The 22848-nt window shown below is 45.7% G+C and overlaps 1 protein-coding gene across 1 annotated transcript; it reads right to left on the bottom strand.

The window, feature by feature from the left end:
- Nucleotides 1-275: 275 nt before the first annotated feature.
- Nucleotides 276-7608, bottom strand: LOC125519036 (uncharacterized). The gene is made up of 5 exons (XM_048683917.2): nucleotides 7325-7608; nucleotides 5130-7166; nucleotides 4793-4913; nucleotides 1499-1558; nucleotides 276-1401 (listed from the first exon to the last, which is right to left on the bottom strand). The coding sequence occupies exons 1-5, from the start codon at nucleotides 7591-7593 to the stop codon at nucleotides 532-534; spliced, it is 3357 nt and encodes a 1118-aa protein (XP_048539874.2). The 5' UTR covers nucleotides 7594-7608; the 3' UTR covers nucleotides 276-531.
- Nucleotides 7609-22848: the final 15240 nt, after the last annotated feature.

Genomic DNA, 22848 nt, shown 5'->3' with positions numbered 1-22848 from the left:
TAGGCTCTTGTAAATATTAACTCTGTCTTCTATAAAGATATGGTACGCTATTGGCGTACTCTCAAAAAAAAACAGCGACTCAATCAACTCCGTTTGGAATATTTCAGAAGCAGCCCTGGTGTAGACGCTCGCTGCTTGTTTTTTCAAGATTGAATTAGTTTTCATGAGTTGCTCAGGTGGAAACGAAGCAAGATCTTTCTGAGCTTCATCCATACACAATCTGTCTATCTGTTGATCAAATCTAGGAGTAGTGAAAAAGGAAAGCAGGGGAGCTCTTGTACTGATTACTATACTCGTTTTAAAAGGCATTCATAATAACATCAGAATGATAGCACAGGAATCACCAGTAGCAAATAAGATACGAGACCATACCATAAAGATGGATGATTCTTACACCATCATAGTGAGCATTGAGCAGACACTTACGATAGGTGGACCAAACACAGACACGATACTACCGCCAGATCCTTGCAAACGATTAGAACGGATGCTTTGCAGAGAACGCACAGAACTACCCTGGATTCCATGCCATCATCCATTGGCTCCCGCCTTCCCGGTGCCATGGGTTACACCATTGACGTAGGACCCACTGCCATCGTCTGGTACACCGAAGTAGGATTGCTGAGCAGGCTGCGTTGGGTGGCTGTAGGTCAGCGACTGAGCATGCACGGGCATGGCAACATGCTGGTGCTGCTGGGGGTATGCCTGGGACAATGAGCTTTGCGATTGCTGAAGCAAGGAATGGTACTGCAGCTGCTCATGGTGTTGATAAGGGTAACGTGGCTGTGGAATCCGCGCCTGCTGGAGGTTACCTTGAGAACACGGATCCCATTCTGGCAAGTCATCGTCGTCGCCATTGCTGTTCCAGGGTTGGGCTGCAGCAGATCTGTTACCATACTTGCGAATCAATTCTCTCACTCGGTCTGTCGGAGGAGAACTGAGAGGTAGATGCTGATGGCTCCTGTAACTCTGTGGCACTGTCACATTGGCAGCCGAGTTTGACACGCTAACGAAATTGTATTCAGGTAGGTCATCATCATCCCTAACAACACCAGAACCAAAGCCAGGAGGAACATCAGCGGTTACAACTTCCTGATGAGAAGCATTGGAAGAGCGAGATGATGGCTGAGAGATCATGGGCATAGCTGAACCAGAAGTGGCAGCCTGCCTCTTGGAGTCCTCTTGCCTGTTGGGCACCCTAGATGAGGCATGGGGTCTTCGCCACACAACGACTCCGATGATAGATGTTCCAGGCACAGTAAAACTACCCAAGTGCTCCTTTGGCAGGTGGTCAGCAAGTATCTGAGCTGCCTTCCCTTGAGAAGGACAGAGGTACAACTCCACCCCTTCAGAAGGCTTCACTAGCCCTACTCTCTCATCTGCTATATATGAGTCAATAGTCTGCAGAAGAATGATAGATTGTTAGCAAATCAGGAGCTGTGTGACAGTGCTAAGCTTCGACTCAAGAGCAAATACTTGAGAGATAGTAAGGAGGAACCTTTAAGAGATGATGTCGACCACTCTCAAGAGAGCCCTCCTTCCAACGTAACTCAGTTACCTGTAAAACAAGTGACAGATGCTCAATGTAAAAAAAAACAATGTTTTCAGGAGCAAAACTCAAGAGTAGCCAGAAAGGTGTGAAATAGGTACAGATTACCAGAAATATTCGATATTTGAATTCAGTACAATGTGAACAGGGCAGTCTACCAAAGTCTAAATAGTACTAGTAGTTTATTTGTTATTCAAATTCACACAAAAATATGGATGTTAAAATGAGCATACAGATTCCAGTTTCTTTGTTCAAAAAAAAAAAAGGTTCCAGTTTAGGGCCGTAAAATTCATATGCCGCTATTTTAATAACCTTGCTCTATTGCCACTGTTGACCAAACTTCCTGAGCTAGCTGTGACAGGTAAGCAAAAACCATTTGCCCTTCGTCACAAAAGAACTGATCCAATATGGCCCACATATCAGCTTGTTCTGTCAGCCTTGGGCCACCAGTTAGCTAACCTCTTCCTAACTATCCCAATCTTATCTCCCCTTCCCTTTCACTGATCCATGCCTACTCATCAAATCTCTGCCAAAGCAGCATCGATGCCTGGGTTGGGGCTCTGATCAGACTGCCTCCACCCAACCAACTAGTCATAACAGCCCAAGCTTATGTTATCTTCTGCATGGCATGGTAGACTAGGACCATAGCCTGGCGATGCAGCGGCAAATTCCAGCAGGTGGGAGCATGAAGGAAGGTCTCTCGGCTGCTGGAATGGCAAGAGGCAGGACCTCATAAGGAGAGCGAAGTAGCGTACTGTGTACCGTGGTTCTGTGTGTTTTGTGGGCTTGTTTTGCTGTGCCCCCAGCAAGTAACTTTCGTGTTTTCCTTTCTTTTTCCCTTCTAACCTTGTGTTTGTGTGAGAACCTTCGGTGTTTGTATCCTTATGGCTTTATTTATAAAGTGGGCCATGAAGCCTTTTTCGGTATAAGGAGAGAGAAGAGATGACACGAGGCTGAAGCATGGCAATGGCAAGGCTTGGCAGAATGGCGAGAAGGGCAAGCAGCAAGGAATGTTTATTTGGCGTCAATAAGGGTAGGGAAGGTCTCGGCGATGCTATCGACAATGGTATTGCAGCAAGGGGGTGAACAATGAAGGAACAACATGTAGGAGGGTGGTAGCAGCTTCAACAAGGTTCAGTGAGATGCGAGGCCTGCCATGTAGCCGCTACCATGGCTAGATCGGGCCTAGGAGAGCGGATAGCCAAACACTGACAGAGCCTGTGGCACGGTATGGTGCCCGACAGGGGAAGAAAGAAAAGTTTGGCTTGGTGTGGCATCAAAGAGAGGGGCCAACAAATAGCGTTTTCATCAAAAAGAAGATGAGGACGAGATGGGTATTATGAAGAAGTACAACATGAAAATACCCAAGTTTGGTTATCATTAGGATATCCGTAAGTTAATAGTCACACTATAGAGTTTGTTATTGTTTAGAGATAGATTACCTAGATCTCAATCTCAGAGAAAAATAGTCCATCTACCTATAAAACTAGCAAACTATATCTAAGAATAGTCTATCTATAATAAATGATAGTACAATAATAACTAAATTTGGGCATTTGCAGCTGTCCACGGCCCTAGCAAAAACAGTACAATTTTAAGAAGTGGTGATAAAATAAGGAGTGTCTGTTTTGCAGCGGCATTTCAGGTATTCAGTTACTTGCAGTAGCACAAGGCTTACAGCATGTGTGCAATCTGTGTGATTTTATTCTTTTTCAATTTAGTGCTTAAGTATGTTCGGTTGCTCACTAAGAGAAAATCATGATATTATAATGAATAATTATGTTGCATGTGGCGTAAACTAACACAAATATCAAATCTGACGGGATTTGGGAGCAATCACAGAAAGCCTGTGAAGGCACGAGTTTGCCTCACGCAATAGAATTATAATTCAAATACGCGGTCCTGCATACAGTTGCAGTTGCCATCATAAATTACCATATTGGAAGGGCACAAGAACACATTGCATGAACCACGATACACTTTAACAGTAATGCTAAACATGTATATATATTCTTATCAGGGCTTTCCCTTTCCTTTCTTTTCTTGTCCAATGTTTATTCTCCCGGTCGCTTTGCAATACCATACTGTTGGTAAGAGCACCCTAACAGTATCGTACGAAGATGCTCAAGTTCAGTATGTCAAAGCTCAAAGCAATCTATTTGTTTTGCTATATAAAAATCTATCTGCACCTTTGTTAACCGTACACAGGTGACCTTCAAGAAAGTAAATGGCTCAATATAACACTAATGTAACAGTAAATGTACCAAATGTCACAATGTAGAAGTATCAAACTATTAACTAACTATACGATGACTAGGTGACTAGGTCTATCCATGGCTTGCTTCTATTGATCTGTTGCAGGAAACTCAGTTGTGTACACTACGAAGTCGACGGCTTATCATACGAAAAGATTATGAAATTCGCAGTACCTGACAATACTACAACTGCAACATATGTTGAGAAAAAAAAACTCTACATGGATCATGACAGGAAAGCGCTTCCTACTAGTATATGATTTTTTTTTTGTGAGGGTACAAGATATACGCACACAACCATTCACACCACCCACCTACACACAAGTGTGGGTCTCCCACACATGCTGGCATGCACTATCCCATATAACATGAGATGCACCCTGAATAAATCGCACACCCTGTCAATCCTAGGGCTGAACCCAGGTGGGTTGGAACGAACAATCACGCTCCCACCACTAGGCCACAGGCCCATCCCTTCACGGTCTGCCATGTAGGCTTCAAACACACTAAATAACGGTGGCATTTAGGCCTTGTTCGGAATCCCTACTCTCCGCTCTGACTCCGCGGAGTTGTGGAGCTCAGTTTTAGCCGCTCCGTGAAAATGAGCTAGAGCCTGGTCCACTCCGGAGCGGAGTGGAGGGAGCGGAGAGGAGTCGAACGCAGCCTTAATCTTCCATTTTATGGCATCCCAGGGCCTAGACTGTGAACGGGTACACTGTGAGTTCACATGATAAAGAAAATTCAGTTTATGCAGATATGATGTAACCACAACGAAACACACGCAAGAGCACATGTTTTTGATGGGTCCTTACAATCAATTATTATCCTGTCAAAGCGACAAACACAACTGTTTTGCAAGGCAACAAGTGCAAGAATGTGTATGTGCCAGTAACAGAAAGGGTAGAATCCAATTGCCAATTTTAGTTAACAACGTAGTCATCAAACCAACAATAGCATATATGAAACCACACACAGAAATAATAGTTACCGTTATAGTACGGCTCCTGGATTTAGGAAGCTGTTCAAGAAATTCTTCAAAAGCACTGAGTCTCACTCTTCCCTTGATTTCAAGAAAGCGGCGCCACTCATTTGTAGATGGCTTTTTACCACTGCAAAAGAGAAGCAACATGACGATGAAATATGGATGCCGCCAAAACATTGAGATGCATACTAGGACATGTGATGCTCTACATAATGAAATGGTCTGTTGTTCATTAAAATTGTTGAAATTACAAATGAAAGTACTTCTTGTCGTTAACTGGACATCTCAAAAAAATAAAGGTTAATCATGCATGAGTATCATAAGCAAGGTAGATGAAACAAACCTTTTGAAGATAGCAACGATATTTGTGATTGAAGACAAACTGAGCTCAATTATTCCCTCCCATATAATGTCATGTGTCAGCACAGCATCAGGAGTTTTCTTACACTGCATAGTAGATTCAGGAATCGAGCCATTAACAGTATCTGATTTTTCAGCACCCACCTTTTCAGTGGGGGATTTGACCAACACATCTCCCTTTGGTTCTTCAACTGGATCCAAAACTGGAACTGGTTTGTTTATGCGTGATTCTAATTTGGATTCACAATAACTTCTTGGAGACGACACATCACAATGAAATTGGAATTCTGATACAGCGGCCTTGTCCATGGTTATGAGAAAATTTGCTGACTTAGCTTTGTCATCTTTGTTAGTATTAGGATCATCTTGCAGGGCTCCAACGGACTGATCTTTGGAATGTGGTTCTGAATCAAGGACCTGCATGAATTCATCCAGTGACATGATCAGTGGAAGATTCTCCATAACCTTCAAGTCATCAACCATTGGTTCTAGCATGAGATAATTTTTCTCATTTTCTGGATATTCTAAATTGCATGATGTATTGCTGTTCCATGTCCCAACTACATCTTGCACACTATTGTCCGATTCCTTGATCTCCCTGTGTACACTTGCTTTATCGTCAGATTTGGTTTGAACTGCAACGGGTTCTGATGTTACATAAGAAAGTGAATCACCACCAAGCTCAACTTCTACAGGGAAAACATCAGTTTCTTCCACCTCAACTTGAAATTCTCCCTTGTGTGTTTTTCTCACCAAGCGTCTAACGTCCACTTCTCTATCAGGAAGAACAACCATTTTTGCAAGCTCTTCAGCTTTAGCCATCCGCCACTCTGAAAGCTCCTTTGAAGCAAGTTCTTCAGTAGTCATTGCACATAAGCATTTAGGCGTTATTTCTCCAGACAAGACTCGTTCCCTCAGCCCAGGATTGTTTTTATCTTTCAGATTGAACAGAAGTGATCTACCTTTCTCCTTGTACTTCTTATTAACTTCCCCAAATAATTTGAACAGCTCCTCTTCAATTATAAATGCCAACCTTTGGGCCTTATGAGTCATGACCTTCTTTCCTTCTATTACCTCATCCATGGTAGTTGCTCTTTTAGGCTCCGGACCAATTTGAGATACGTTAACCCCAGTTTGAACATCAGACATCCTGGCCCTTTTTGGATTGGGTTGTGACATGGATTCAGAAGCTCCAAGAACAATGTGGGGAGTCCAGCAAAGCCCATCACCTTGCAGAAGATCATCTAAAGAAACAGCGCTATTGCCCAATGCTTTGTTTCCCAAGGGAACATGTTCTGTTCGTTGCTGCATTGTCATGTTTGATCCCAAATTGCTACATAACATGCCACCGTGTTCTCTTCTGATAGCAGCAACCTTTGTGACATTATCATCATCACCACCATCATCTTTACCTGCATCCTGGAATATGGCTGTGATTGCTTGCATTCTACCACCGTCTGCCTGCCTGTTCTCACCAGATGATCCCACAGGTGACACATTTCCAGAAGGTTTCTGCCCAACCTGCTGGTCAGAATCCGTACTAAAGGCAGCAGCCAGAGCCTCCCTGAATTTCGATCTCACAGACTCAGACAACTGCGGATGAGCCTTCGGCGGCAGTTCCTTCTGAACAGAACGCTTGCCAGCAGACACCTGCGACGGCAGCGACTTGAGCATCTGGACCTTGGGCGACATCGGCGTCTTCTTGACCACCGAGGGCGTCGGCGGCGGCGGCTGCGACGCAACCATCCCAGGAAAACCCGCTTGAACAGGCAGCACTTGCTGCTGCGGCGGCCTCAACGACACCCTGCTCAAAGGCCTCGCCCCGGTGAGGTCCGCGCTGGGCCTGGGCACGCCAGCCTGCGCCGGGTGCTGGCTCATGGGCACGATCAAGTAGGAGCTGGCCGGCGCCCGCGCGCCCCAGTCGCCGGGGTGGAACGCCGCGGGGTACGGGACCTGCGCGGCCCGGTGCGCAGCCGAAGGCAATTGCGGCCGCCCCTGCTTCGCGAGCTCCATCGCGCTGCTGCAGACTCCAGACACACGCACGCACGCGCCGAGAGGTGAGACCAGTCCATGGCGGAAGGGAGTTAACTAGGGTTGCGCTGGCACACCGTACGAACGAACAGCTCGGCGAGGGAAACGGCGCGTAGGCGCGCAATGCGGGTTTCTCGGAGAGCTCACCTCGGTGCCGTCGGAGTGAGGCGGCGCAGAGGCCGGAGGGCGGCGGCCGCGGCGGTGGCGGAGCGGAGGCTTGGTGGAGGGCCTGGGTGGTGGGGGTCCGTGGTAGGGTTGGAGGATTTGGGGGTTTTGCGCTTTTGGGGCGCGGTGGGGACGAAGGAGACGCCGGTGAAGGTGAAGGGTGCCGCCGCAGCACGCCGGCACGCGTGGGTGCGGCGTGGGACAAAATGCTGGCTGCTGGGCCTTGGAAGCAGTTGGGCCTCCGAAGCCATCGCTTGGAGCCCGCGAATGTGCAAGATTTGTTTTTTCAGCCCACGAGTGTGCAAGTGCTGTTGCTCGTGATTATTGAGTTTTTTCTTATTTTTTCCGGGGGGGCGTGATTATCGAGTTGGGCTTCCTGAGTAAACTCCCTCCACCTTCTGTCTCTGTCACTCGGCTCTCTCAGTCTGACTTAGAAGAATCTTTTTTTTTTGGTGGCAGTGACAGACTTATAAGAATCTGCAGGAGGCAATGGGCAATGTGGCTTCTCGTTTTGCCCTTTTACATGTGACGAGTATGTAATGAGTACTCCCTTCGTTCCAAATTTGAACTGAAACCACGACGACTAATTTGGAACAGAGGAAGTAGTTCATGCAACATATATATAACTCAAAAAAAAGGGTAGTTCACGCAACATACGTACAAACGAAACGGTCTTACCTAAGCACTCGCAACAACCAACAACAAACCAGATATTAGCAGCAGCTTAGCATATGACTCCTTCCCCTTGACTTCAGAGCTCAGATCAAATCGCGGCCTATGTCTCCACCCCACACACCGCGCGTGCTATATCGGAGTATTTTTAATCACGCGTCACCCCTTGACGGTCAACCCGCCCGTCTCGCCGTCGCCGTCGCGCGGTGCCGTCGATTGATTAACCGCGCATCGTCACTAACGTGCGTCGATCGGTTAGCCACAGCGTGCAGACCAGCGACGCTCCAACCAGCCCTGAATGAGGGCGGGCGGGGCGGGCCGTCGTTGCTGGCTTGCTGCCGCCACGCGCGGCAGGGCCGATGAGTCTAGTTGGGGGGGTTGGTTGGTTGGTAGCCGTGGCTGTCTCCACTTGGCCGGAGTCGCTGTAGCCCGGTCTCCGGGGTACGCTGGAATGCAGCTGCGTGATGTCCACGGGCCACCCTCGGAGCAAAGACGTACTACGTGCCTCCGGGATCCGCGCTGCTTCGCGCGCGGACGTACGTGGATGGACGGCGCTCGACCTTCGGTCAATCAGGCGAACAATCCGTCGGCAGATTGATGGGTGCTAGTCGCGGGTGCGGCGACTGAGACTCCGGAGGCGCCTCCGCGGTCCACGCATGCTCTGCATGGGGTCAATCGCGGTGTGCTCGCTCCAGCGCTTCTGCTTGCTGAGCTTTTTTTTATTTCTAACAGGGTGCAATCGAAATCGGTATAATATAAACACCAGCATGTCTTCGTTTCTATGAATGCACGCACACATACTCTAATCTATGAGCATCTCCAAAAGACTAAAACGTCATAGTATCTTGAGATTTTACAAAGCCATCAAAGACGCTTCATAATCGACGGAAAAGTCTTCTTTTACTGAACAAACATCACCAGAAGCTTGAAAAAAAATCCATAAATATTAAGAGCATCAATTCAAATCTAGAATTTGAATTCTAATGGGTTGTGGATACCACTGTTCCCTGACCATTCAACAAAAAGTCTTTGGGCGTCTAACGTAGCACCTGCATGTCTCTCTGACTAAAGCTGCATGTATGTAGAGTACAGATTAGAGTATAAATTCTGATTTTTTTAAACGACTTGAATCGGATCTGAATCATGTTCTATATTCGGCACGGCATTGAACCAGATTTTGAACATGTAGTTTGCCCTTGGAACACATGTGAGAGCATCAACAGTCGCATATGACAAATATGAGCCCTTAGAGCAACTCTAGCAGATCCCGCAAGACGCCGGCCCGCAAAACGCATTTGCAGTTCGCGCAAAACAGTTTTTACGGGCCGACGCGGACTGGCACAGATGCAGACCCCGCAAACGGATCCGTAAAAAAGTATATTCGCGGAATATGCTTTTTTTACGGGTCGGCTATGCGGATTCTGCTCGGACACCACCGTGACGACCCGCAAATAGATAAACTGCAAATCTCGCATTTGACATAGGATTTCACAAACAAGTTCAAATTCAAACGACACAAACAGTTTTACGCGTAAATAGAAGTCAAGTTCATTACGGCTAACGCAAAAGAGGGCCCTGCAAAATGTTTGCGCCCATGTCCGGCATCATCTTGATCGATCTTCACTCCGCGCCATCGAGTCCACCTTGGAGTTCATCGGCGCCACCGAATCCACCTCCGGCGCTTGTTCCTGAAGGAAATATGCCCTAGAGGCAATAATAAAGTTATTATTTATTTCCTTGTATCATGATAAATGTTTATTATTCATGCTAGAATTGTATTAACCGGAAACATAATACATGTGTGAATACATAGACAAACAGAGTGTCACTAGTATGCCTCTACTTGACTAGCTCGTTGATCAAAGATGGTTATGTTTCCTAACCATAGACATGAGTTGTCATTTGATTAATGGGATCACATCATTAGGAGAATGATGTGATTGACTTGACCCATTCCGTTAGCATAGCACTTGATCGTTTAGTTTGTTGCTATTGCTTTCTTCATGACTTATACATGTTCCTATGACTATGAGATTATGCAACTCTCGTTTACCGGAGGAACACTTTGTGTGCTACCAAACGTCACAACGTAACTGGGTGATTATAAAGGTGCTCTACAGGTGTCTCCGAAGGTACTTGTTGGGTTGGCGTATTTCGAGATTAGGATTTGTCACTCCGATTGTCGGAGAGGTATCTCTGGGCCCTCTCGGTAATGCACATCACTTAAAGCCTTGCAAGCATTGCAGCTAATGAGTTAGTTGTGGGATGATGTATTACAGACCGAGTAAAAAGACTTGCCGGTAACGAGATTGAACTAGGTATTAAGATACCACGATTGAATCTCGGGCAAGTAACATACCGATGACAAAGGGAACAACGTATGTTGTTATGCGGACTGACCGGTAAAGATCTTCGTAGAATATGTAGGAGCCAATATGAGCATCTAGGTTCCGCTATTGGTTATTGACCGGAGACGTGTCTCGGTCATGTCTACATTGTTCTCGAACCCGTAGGGTCCGCACGCTTAACGTTACGATGACAGTTTCATTATGAGTTTATATGTTTTGATGTACCGAAGGTTACCAGAACCCCCCGATAACCTAATGGGCCTTAATGGGCCTAGTGGAGGAAGTAGAGAGGAGGCCAAGGGGCAGCCGCGCGCCCCTTCCCCCCCCCCCCAAGTCCGAATTGGACAAGGAGGGGGGCGGCGCCCCCCCCCCTTTCCTTTCCCCTCTTTCTCTCCTTCTCCCCAAGTCCTAGTCCAACATGGAAAGTAGGACTCCTCCTGGCGCGCCCCTTGCCTGGCCGCACCTCCTCCCCCTTGCTCCTTTATATATGGGGGCAGGGGGCACCCCATAGACACAACAATTGATCATTGATCTCTTAGCCGTGTGCGGTGCCCCCCTCCACCATAATCCTCGATAATATTGTAGCGGTGCTTAGGCGAAGCCCTGCGACGGTAGAACATCAAGATCGTCACCACGCCGTCATGCTGACGGAACTCTTCCCCGACATTCTGCTGGATCGGAATCCGAGGATCGTCATCGAGCTGAACGTGTGCTAGAACTCGGAGGTGCCGTAGTTTCGGTGCTTGATCGGTCGGGCCGTGAAGACGTACGACTACATCAACAGCGTTGTGCTAACGCTTCCGCTTTCGGTCTACGAGGGTACTAGACAACACTATCCTCTCTTGTTGCTATGCATCACCATGATCTTGCGTGTGCGTAGGAAAATTTTGAAATTACTACGTTCCCCAACAGTGGCATCCGAGCCTAGGTTTTATGCGTGGATGTTGTGCACGAGTAGAACACAAGTGAGTTGTGGGCGATATAAGTCATACTGCTTACCAGCATGTCATACTTTGGTTCGGCGGTATTGTTGGATGAAGCGGCCCGGACCGACATTACGCGTACGCTTACGTGAGACTGGTTCTACCGACGTGCTTTGCACACAGGTGGCTGGCGGGTGTCAGTTTCTCCAACTTTAGTTGAACCAAGTGTGGCTACGCCCAGTCCTTGCGAAGGTTAAAATAGCACCAACTTGACAAACTATCATTGTGGTTTTGATGCGTAGGTAAGAACGGTTCTTGCTAAGCCCGTAGCAGCCACGTAAAACTTGCAACAACAAAGTAGAGGACGTCTAACTTGTTTTTGCAGGGCATGTTGTGATGTGATATGGTCAAGACATGATGCTAAATTTTATTGTATGAGATGATCATGTTTTGTAACCGAGTTATCGACAACTGGCAGGAGCCATATGGTTGTCGCTTTATTATATGCAATGCAATCGCGTTGTAATGCTTTACTTTATCACTAAGCGGTAGCGATAGTCGTGGAAGCATAAGATTGGCGAGACGACAACGATGCTACGATGGAGATCAAGGTGTCGCGCCGGTGACGATGGTGATCATGACGGTACTTCGAAGATGGAGATCACAAGTACAAGATGATGATGGCCATATCATATCACTTATATTGATTGCATGTGATGTTTATCGTTTATGCATCTTATCTTGCTTTGATTGACGGTAGCATTATAAGATGATCCCTCACTAAATTATCAAGGTATAAGTGTTCTCCCTGAGTATGCACCGTTGCAAAAGTTCTTCGTGCTGAGACACCACGTGATGATCGGGTGTGATAGGCTCTACGTTCAAATACAACGGGTGCAAAACAGTTGCACACGCGGAATACTCAAGTTAAACTTGACGAGCCTAGCATATAACAGATATGGCCTCGGAACACGGAGACCGAAAGGTCAAGCGTGAATCATATAGTAGATATGATCAACATATTGATGTTCACCATTGATACTACTCCATCTCACGTGATGATCGGACATGGTTTAGTTGATTTAGATCACGTGATCACTTAGAGGATTAGAGGGATATCTTTCTAAGTGGGAGTTCTTAAGTAATATGATTAATTGAACTTAAATTTATCATGAACTTAGTACCTGATAGTATCTTGCTTGTCTATGTTTGGTTGTAGATAGATGGCTCGTGTTGTTGTTCCGTTGAATTTTAATGCGTTCCTTGAGAAAGAAAAGTTGAAAGATGATGGTAGCAATTACACGGACTAGGTCCGTAACTTGAGGATTATCCTCATTGCTGCACAGAAGAATTACGTCCTGGAAGCACCGCTAAGTGCCAAGCCTACTGCAGGAGCAACACCAGATGTTATGAACGTCTGGCAGAGTAAAGCTGATGACTACTTGATAGTTCAGTGTGCCATGCTTTACGGCTTAGAACCGGGTCTTCAACGGCGTTTTGAACGTCATGGAGCATATGAGATGTTCCAGAAGTTGAAGTTAATATTTCAAGCAAATGCCCGGATTGAGAGATATGAAGTCTTCAATAAGTTCTATAGGTGCAAGATGGAGGAGAATAGTTCTGTCAGTGAACATATACTCAAAATGTTTGGGTATCATAATCACTTGACTCAACTGGGGGTTAATCTTTCTGTTGATAGTGTCATTGACAGAGTTCTTCAATCACTGCCACCAAGCTACAAAAGCTTCGTGATGAACTATAATATGCAAGGGATGAATAAGACTATTCCTGAGCTCTTCGCGATGCTAAAAGCCGCGGAGGTAGAAATCAAGAAGGAGCATCAAGTGTTGATGGTCAATAAGACCATCAGTTTCAAGGAAAAGGGCAAAGAGAAGAAGAAAGGGAACTTCAAGAAGAATAGCAAACAAGTTGCTGCTCAGGAGAAGAAACCCAAGTCTGGACCTAAGCCTGAGACTGAGTGCTTCTACTGCAAGCAGACTGGTCACTGGAAGCAGAACTGTCCCAAGTATTTGGCGGATAAGAAGGATGGCAAAATGAACAAAGGTATATGTGATATACATGTTATTGATGTGTACCTTACTAATGCTCGCAGTAGCACCTGGGTATTTGATACTGGTTCTGTTGCTAACATTTGCAACTCGAAACAGGGGCTACGGATTAAGCGAAGATTGGCTAAGGACGAGGTGACGATGCGCGTGGGAAATGGTTCCAAAGTCGATGTGATCGCGGTCGGCACGCTACCTCTACATCTACCTTCGGGATTAGTATTATACCTAAATAATTCTAATTTGGTGCCAGCGTTGAGCATGAACATTATATCTGGATCTTGTTTGATGCGAGATGGTTATTCATTTAAATCAGAGAATAATGGTTGTTCTATTTATATGAGTAATATCTTTTATGGTCATGCACCCTTGAAGAGTGGTCTATTTTTGATGAATCTCAATAGTAGTGATACACATATTCATAATGTTGAAATCAAAAGATGCAGAGTTGATAATGATAGTGCAACTTATTTGTGGCACTGCCGTTTAGGTCATATCGGTGTAAAGCGCATGAAGAAACTCCATACTGATGGACTTTTGGAACCACTTGATTATGAATCACTTGATACTTGCGAACCGTGCCTCATAGGTAAGATGACTAAAACGCCGTTCTCCGGTACTATGGAGAGAGCAACAGATTTGTTGGAAATCATACATACAAATGTATGTGGTCCAGTGAATGTTGAGGCTCGTGGCGGATATCGTTATTTTCTCACCTTCACAGATGATTTAAGCAGATATGGGTATATCTACTTAATGAAACGTAAATCTGAAACATTTGAAAAGTTCAAAGAATTTCAGAGTGAAGTTGAAAATCATCGTAACAAGAAAATAAAGTTTCTACGATCTGATCGTGGAGGAGAATATTTGAGTTACGAGTTTGGTCTACATTTGAAACAATGCGGAATAGTTTCGCAACTCACGCCACCCGGAACACCACAGCGTAATGGTGTGTACGAACGTCGTAATCGTACTTTATTAGATATGGTGCGATCTATGATGTCTCTTACTGATTTACCGCTATTGTTTTGGGGTTATGCTTTAGAGACGACTGCATTCACGTTAAATAGGACATCATCGAAATCCGTTGAGACGACGCCTTATGAACTGTGGTTTGGCAAGAAACCAAAGTTGTCGTTGTGACACCCCCGATTTAATCGTACACTAATCATACACGCAAACGTGTACGATCAAGATCAGGGACTCACGGGAAGATATCACAACACAACTCTACAAATAAAATAAGTCATACAAGCATCATATTACAAGCCAGGGGCCTCGAGGGCTCGAATACAAGAGCTCGATCATAGACGAGTCAGCGGAAGCAACAATATCTGAGTACAGACATAAGTTAAACAAGTTTGCCTTAAGAAGGCTAGCACAAACTGGGATACAGATTGAAAGAGGCGTACGCCTCCTGCCTGGGATCCTCCTAACTACTCCTGGTCGTCGTCAGCGGGCCTCACGTAGTAGTAGGCACCTCCGGTGTAGTAGGAGTCGTCGTCGAAGGTGGCGTCTGGCTCCTGGGCTCCAACATCTGGTTGCGACAACCAGGTAGAAAGGATAGAGGAAAGGGAAGGAGAAAGCAACCGTGAGTAGTCATCCAAAGTACTCGCAAGCAAGGAGCTACACTACATATGTATGCATTGGTATCAACTGGAATAAGGCTATTATATGTGGACTGAACTGCAGAAAGCCGGAATAAGGGGGGATAGCTAGTCCTTTCGAAGACTACGCTTCTGGCAGCCTCCGTCTTGCAGCATGTAGAAAAGAATAGACTGAAGTCCTCCAAGTAGCATCGCATAGCATAATCTTAACCGATGATCCTCCCCTCGTCGCCCTGTGAGAGAGCGATCACCGGTCGTATCTGGCACTTGGAAGGGTGTGTTTTATTAAGTTTCCGGTTCTAGTTATCATAAGGTCAAGGTACAACTCCAAGTCGTCCTGTTACCGAAGATCACGGCTATTCGAATAGATTAACTTCCCTGCAGGGGTGCACCACATAACCCAACACGCTCGATCCCATTTGGCCGGACACACTTTCCTGGGTCATGCCCGGCCTCGGAAGATCAACACGTCGCAGCCCTACCTAGGCACAACAGAGAGGTCAGCACGCCGGTCTAAACCTAAGCGCACAGGGGTCTGGGCCCATCGCCCATAGCACACCTGCACGTTGCGTACGCGGCCGGAGAGCAGACCTAGCAACCTCCATTACAAAGGAAGTCACGTTACGCGGTCCAACCCGGCGCGCGCCGCTCAATCGCTGGCGTCACGAAGTGCTTCGGCTGATACCACGACGTCGAGTGCCCATAACTACTCCCGCGTAGATGGTTAGTGCGTATAGACCAAATGGCCAGACTCAGATCAAAAACCCAGATCTCGTTAAGCGTGTTAAGTATCCGCGAACGCCGACCAGGGCCAGGCCCACCTCTCTCCTAGGTGGTCTCAACCTGCCCTGTCGCTCCGCCTCAAAGTAACAGTCGGGGGCCGTCGGGAACCCAGGCCCACCTCTACCGGGATGGAGCCACCTGCCCCTTCAGCCCCCATCTCCGAACAGTATCACAGGTAAGGTAACTGTGTAAAGTATATTGTATATGCCCGTGATCACCTCCCGAAGTGATCACGGCCCAGAAGTATAGCATGGCAGACGGACAAAAGTGTAGGGCCACTGATGGAACACTAGCATCCTATACTAGGCATGTAGGATTGCAGGTAATGGTATCAACAGTAGTAGCAAGTATAGGCTATGCATCAGGATAGGAATAACGGAAAGCAGTAACATACTACACTACTCTAATGCAAGCAGTATAGAGAAGAGTAAGCGATATCTGGTGATCAAGGGGGGGGCTTGCCTGGTTGCTCAGACAAGGAGGGGTCGTCAACACCGTAGTCGATCGGGGTACCAGCAGCAGCGTCAGTCTCGTAGTCTACCAGAAAGAAGTAACGGAGGGGGAACAAAATAAATAATAGAGCAATCAAATGTAACACAAAGCAAGACGCGACAATACGTTGCTAGGGGTGACCTAACGCAGGGATAGGTGATATCGGCGAAGGGGGGAAACATCCGGGAAAGTATCCCCGGGGTTCCGCGTTTTCGGACAGATGAACCGGAGGTGAAATGTTGCAGGTTCACTATGCTAGGGACGCGTGGCGGACGAACGGCCTGCGTATCCGAATTTGTCTCATCGTTCTGAGCAACTTTCATGTTGAAAATAATTTAATCCGAGTTACGGATTAAAAGATATGATTTTCTAAAGGTTTTATTAATTTCTGAAATTTAATTAATTACTTAATTAATTCAAAATAGATTTATGACATCAGCATGCTGTCATGCTGACATCAGCAGTCAACAGGGGTTGACTGGGTCGAACTGACGCGTGGGTCCAGTGGGACCCACCTGTCATACTCTGTTAGGTTAATTAGGGTTTAGTTAAACTAATTACTGTTTAATTAAGCTAACGGGTTAATTAGATTAATTAATTAAGGTTAATTAACTTAATTAATTTAGTTAATTAATAAATTAATTAAATTTATTTTTTTAATTATTGTTTTATTTATTTTTATATACTTTTTTTAACGTTCTGGGGCGGGCCCCATGTGTCATTGTGCCATGGGGTCTTTAGTGGGCGCTGGTGCTAGTGGGTTACGGGCGTTGGGTGCGTGGGCGCCAGCCCAGCAGGGTGCTCGCCCAGGCCCTCTGTGGCGCAGCGGGGCGCCGGCGGCCACCGCAGCCAGCTGCGGCAGCCGAAGGGGAAAAGAGCAGCAGCATGGCAGCGCCGGCGCGGGGCGGCGGTGGTGGCGAGGTCGGACTGTTGGGGAACGTAGCAGAAATTCAAAATTTTCCTACGTGTCACTAAGATCTATCTATGGAGAGACCAGCAACGAGGGGAAGGAGAGTGCATCTACATACCCTTGTAGATCGCTAAGCGGAAGCGTTCAAGTGAACGGGGTTGATGGAGTCGTACTCGTCGTGATTCAAATCACCGATGACCAAGTGCCGAACGCACGGCACCTCCGCGTTCAACACACGTACAGCCCGGTGACGTCTCCCATGCCTTGATCCAGCAAGGAGAGAGGGAGAGGTTGAGGAAGACTCCATCCAGCAGCAGCACAACGGCGTGGTGGTGATGGAGGAGCGTGGTAATCCTGCAGGGCTTCGCCAAGCACCACGGGAGAGGAGAAGGACTTAGGAGAGAGGGAGGGGCTGCACCAAAGACATAAGGTGTGTCTCAAGAGGCCCTCCTACCCTCACTATATATAGGGAGCCCAAGGGGGGGTGCGCCAGTCCTAGGAGATCCAATCTCCTAGGGGGCGGCGGCCAGGGGAGGTTTCCCTCCCCCCCAAGGCACCTAGGAGGTGCCTTCCCTCCTTGGGACTCTTCCTTAGGGTTCCCCCTTCACCCTAGGCGCATGGGCCATAAGGGAAGTGGCGTCCCAACCCACTTTGGGCTGGATCCCTTCCCACTTCAGCCCATGGGACCCTTCGGGATAGGTGGCCCCACCCGGTGGGCCCCCGGGACCCTTCCGGTGGTCCCGGTACAATACCGATGACCCCGAAACTTGTCCCGATGGCCGAAATAGGACTTCATATATATAAATCTTTACCTCCGGACCATTCCGGAACTCCTCGTGACGTCCGGGATCTCATCCGGGACTCCGAACAACATTCGGTAACCACATACAAGCTTCCTTTATAACCCTAGCGTCATCGAACCTTAAGTGTGTAGACCCTACGGGTTCGGGAGACATGCAGACTTGACCGAGACGTTCTCCGGTCAATAACCAACAGCGGGATCTGGATACCCATGTTGGCTCCCACATGTTCCACGATGATCTCATCGGATAAACCACGATGTCAAGGACTTAATCAATCCCGTATACAATTCCCTTTGTCTAGCGGTATTATACTTGCCCGAGATTCGATTGTCGGTATACCGATACCTTATTCAATCTCGTTACCGGCAAGTCTCTTTACTCGTTCTGTAACACATCATCCCGTGATCAACTCCTTGATCACATTGTGCACATTATGATGATGTCCTACCGAGTGGGCCCAGAGATACCTCTCCGTTTACATGGAGTGACAAATCCCAGTCTCGATTCGTGCCAACCCAACAGACACTTTCAGAGATACCTGTAGTGTACCTTTATAGCCACCCAGTTACGTTGTGACGTTTGGCACACCCAAAGCACTCCTACGGTATCCGGGAGTTGCGCAATCTCATGGTCTAAGGAAATGATACTTGACATTAGAAAAGCTTTAGCATACGAACTATACGATCTTTGTGCTAGGCTTAGGATTGGGTCTTGTCCATCACATCATTCTCCTAATGATGTGATCCCTTGTCAACGACATCCAATGTCCATGGTCAGGAAACCGTAACCATCTATTGATCAACGAGCTAGTCAACTAGAGGCTTACTAGGGACATGGTGTTGTCTATGTATCCACACATGTATCTGAGTTTCCTATCAATACAATTATAGCATGGATAATAAACGATTATCATGAACAAGGAAATATAATAATAACTAATTTATTATTGCCTCTAGGGCATATTTCCAACAGTCTCCCACTTGCACTAGAGTCAATAATCTAGTTCACATCACCATGTAATTAACACTCACAGGTCACATCGCCATGTGACTAACACCCAAGAGTTTACTAGAGTCAGTAGTCTAGTTCACATCACTATGTGATTAACACTCAATGAGTTCTAGGTTTGATCATGTTGCTTGTGAGAGAGGTTTTAGTCAACGGGTCTGAACCTTTCAGATCTGTGTGTGCTTTACAAATCTCTATGTCATCTCCTAGATGTAGCTACCACGTTCTATTTGAAGCTAATCCAAATAACTGTTCTACTTGGAGCTATTCTAAATTGTTGCTCCATTATATGTATCCGGTATCTCTACTCAGAGCTATCCGGATGGGTGTTAAGCTTGCATCGACGTAACTCTTTACGACGAACTCTTTTACCATCTCCATAATCGAGAAAATTCCTTAGTCCACTAGTTACTAAGGATAACTTTGACCGCTGTCCCGTGATCCATTCTTGGATCACTCTTGTACCCCTTGACTGACTCATGGCAAGGCACACTTCAGGTGCGGTACATAGCATAGCATACTGTAGAGCCTACGTCTTAAGCATAGGGGACGACCTTCGTCCTATCTCTCTATTCTGCCGTGGTCGAGCTTTAAGTCTTAACTTCATACCTTACAACTCAGGCAAGAACTCCTTCTTTGACTGATCCATCTTGAACACCTTCAAGATCATGTAAAGGTATGTGCTCATTTTAAAGTACCATTAAGCGTTTTGATCTATCCTTATAGATCTTGATGCTCAATGTTCAAGTAGCTTAATCCAGGCTCTCCATTGAAAACACTTTCCAAATAACCCTATATGCTTTCTAGAAATTCTACGTCATTTCTGATCCATAATATGTCAACAACATATATTTATCAGAAATTCTATAGTGCTCCCACTCACTTCTTTGGAACTACAAGTTTCTCATAAACTTTGTATACACCCAAAATCTTTGATCATCATCAAAGCATACATTCCAACTCTGAGATGCTTACTTCAGTCCTTAGAAGGATTGCTGGAGCTTTGCATACTTATTAGCATCTCTCAGGATTGACAAAACCTTCTGGTTGTATCACATACAACCTTTCCTCAAGAAAATCGTTGAGGAAACAATGTTTTGACATCCTATCTGCAAGATTTCATAAATAATGCAGTAATTGCTAATATAATTCCAACAGACTCTTAGCATCGCTACGAGTGAGAAAGTCTCACCGCAGTCAACTCCTTGAACTTGTCGGGAAACTTCTTAACGACAAGTCGAGCTTTCTTAATGGTGACATTTACCATCATTGTCCATCTTCCTTTTAAAATCCATCTGTACTCAATAGCCTTACGACCATCGAGCCGTTCTGCCAAAGTCTACACTTTGTTTCCATACATGGATCCTCTCTCGGATTTTATGGCCTCGAGCCATTTATCGGAATCCCGGCCCACCATCGCTTCTCCATAGCTCGTAGGTTCATTGTTGTCTAGCAACATGACTTCCAAGACAGGATTACGCACCACTCTGAAGTAGTACGCATCCTTGTCGTCCTACAAGGTTTGGGAGTGACTTGATCTGAAGTTTCATGATCACTATCATAAGCTTCCACTTCAATTGGTGTAGGTTCCACAGGAACAACTTCCTGTGCCCTGCCACACACTAGTTGAAGAGACGGTTCAATAACCTCATCAAGTCTCCACCATCCTCCCACTCAATTCTTTCAAGAGAAACTTTTCCTCGAGAAAGGACCCGATTCTAGAAACAATCCCTTATTGCTTTCGAATCTGAGACAGGAGGTATACCCAACTGTTTTGGGTGCCCTATGAAGATGCATTTATCCGCTTTGGGTTCGAGCTTATCAGCCTGAAACTTTTTCACATAAGTGTCGCAGCCCCAAACTTTTAAGAAATGACAGCTTAGGTTTCTCTAAACCATAGTTCATACGGTGTCATCTCATCGGAATTACGTGGTGCCCCTTTTAAAGTGAATGTGGTTGTCTCTAATGCCTAACCCATAAACTATCGTGGCAATTCGATAAGAGACATCATGGTATGCATCATATCCAATAGGGTGCAGTTATGATGTTTGGACACACCATCACACTATGGTGTTCCAGGCTGTATTAGTTGTGAAACAATTTCCACAATGTCTTAATTCTGTGCCAAACTCGTAATTCAGATATTCATCTCTATGATCATATCATAGATATTTTATCCTCTTGTCACGACGATCTTTCAACTTCACCCTGAAATTACTTGAACCTTTCAATAATTCAGACTCGTGATTCATCAAGTAAATATACTCAACATCTACTCAAATCATCTGTGAAGTAAGAACATAACGATATCCACTACATGCCTCAGCACTCATTGGACTGCACACATCAGAATGTATTACTTCCAACAAGTTGCTTTCTAGTTCCATTTTACTGAAACCGAGGCTTTCAGTCATCTTGCCCATGTGGTATGATTTGCATGTCTCAAGTGATTCAAAATCAAGTGAGTCCGAACGGTCCATTTGCATGGAGTTTCTTCATGCATATACACCAACAGACATGGTTCGCATGTCTCAAACTTTTCAAAAATGAGTGAGTCCAAAGATCCATCTACATGGAGCTTCTTCATGCGTTTTATACCGATATGACTTAAGTGGCAGTGCCACAAGTAGGTGGTACTATCATTACTATCTTTTGTCATGAACATGTGTATCACTATGATCGAGATTCAATAAACCATTCATTTTAGGTGCAAGACCATTGAAGGTATTATTCAAATAAACAGAGTAACCATTATTCTCCTTAAATGAATAACCGTATTGCGATAGACATAATCCAATCATGTCTATGCTCAACGCAAACACCAATCTCGATGGTAGAGGGAGCGTACGATATTCGATCATATCAACATTGGAAACACTTCCAACACATATCGTTAGCTCACCTTTAGCTAGTCTCCGTTTATTCCGTAGCTTTTATTTCGAGTTACTAACACTTAGCAACCGAACCGGTATCTAATACCCTGGTGCTACTAGGAGTACTAGTAAAGTACACATCAACACAATGTATATCCAATATACTTCTATCGACCTTGCCAGCCTTCTCATCTACCAAGTATCTAGGATAATTCTGCTCCAGTGGTTGTTCCCCTTATTACAGAAGCACTCGGTCTCGGGTTTGGGTTCAACCTTGGGTTTCTTCACTAGAGCAGCAGCTGAATTGCCGTTTCATGAAGTATCCCTTTGTTCCCTTGCCCTTCTTGAAACTAGTGGTTTCATCAACCATCAACAATTGATGCTCCTGCTTGATTTCTACTTTCGTGGTGTCAAACATTGCGAATATCTCAAGGATCATCATATATGTCCCTGATATATTATAGTTCATCACGAAGCTCTAGCAGCTTGGTGGTAATGACTTCGGAGAAACATCACTATCTCATCTGGAAGATCAACTCCCACTCGATTCAAATGATTGTTGTACTCAGACAATCTAAGCACAAGCTCAACAATTGAGCTTTTCTCCCTTAGTTTGCAGGCTAAGAAAATCGTCGGAGGTCTTATACCTCTTGACGTGGGCACGAGCCTGAAATCCCAATTTCAGCCCTCAAAACATCTCATATGTTTCGTGACGTTTCAAAACGTCTTCGGTGCCTCAACTCTAAACCGTTTAACTGAACTATCACGTAGTTATCGAAACGTGTATGTCAGATGTTCGCAACATCCACAGACGACGTTCGAGGTTCAGCACACTAAGCGGTGCATTAAGGACATAAGCCTTCTAAGAAACAATGAGGACAATCCTCAGTTTACGGACCTAGTCCGCATAATTGCTACTTTCAACTTTCAACTAATTTTTCTCTAGGAACATATCTAAACAGTAGAACTAAAGCGCGAGCTACGACATAATTTGCAAAATCCTTTTGACTATGTTCAGGAT

The sequence above is a fragment of the Triticum urartu genome, chromosome 7A (genome assembly GCF_056163025.1).
Source record: "Triticum urartu cultivar PI428250 chromosome 7A, HENAU_Tu73, whole genome shotgun sequence".
NCBI lineage: Eukaryota > Viridiplantae > Streptophyta > Magnoliopsida > Poales > Poaceae > Triticum > Triticum urartu.
This window is presented reverse-complemented; position numbering and strand designations above follow the sequence as displayed.

Coding starts and splice junctions, on each gene's coding strand:
- LOC125519036 (XM_048683917.2), bottom strand. CDS start 7,593: ATGGCTTCGGAGGCCCAACTGCTTCCAAGGCCCAGCAGCCAGCATTTT. Junction 4,914..5,129: donor ATCGTTGCTATCTTCAAAAG/GTTTGTTTCATC, acceptor TCTCTTTTGCAG/TGGTAAAAAGCCATCTACAA. Junction 1,402..1,498: donor GTCGACATCATCTCTTAAAG/GTTCCTCCTTAC, acceptor ATTCTTCTGCAG/ACTATTGACTCATATATAGC.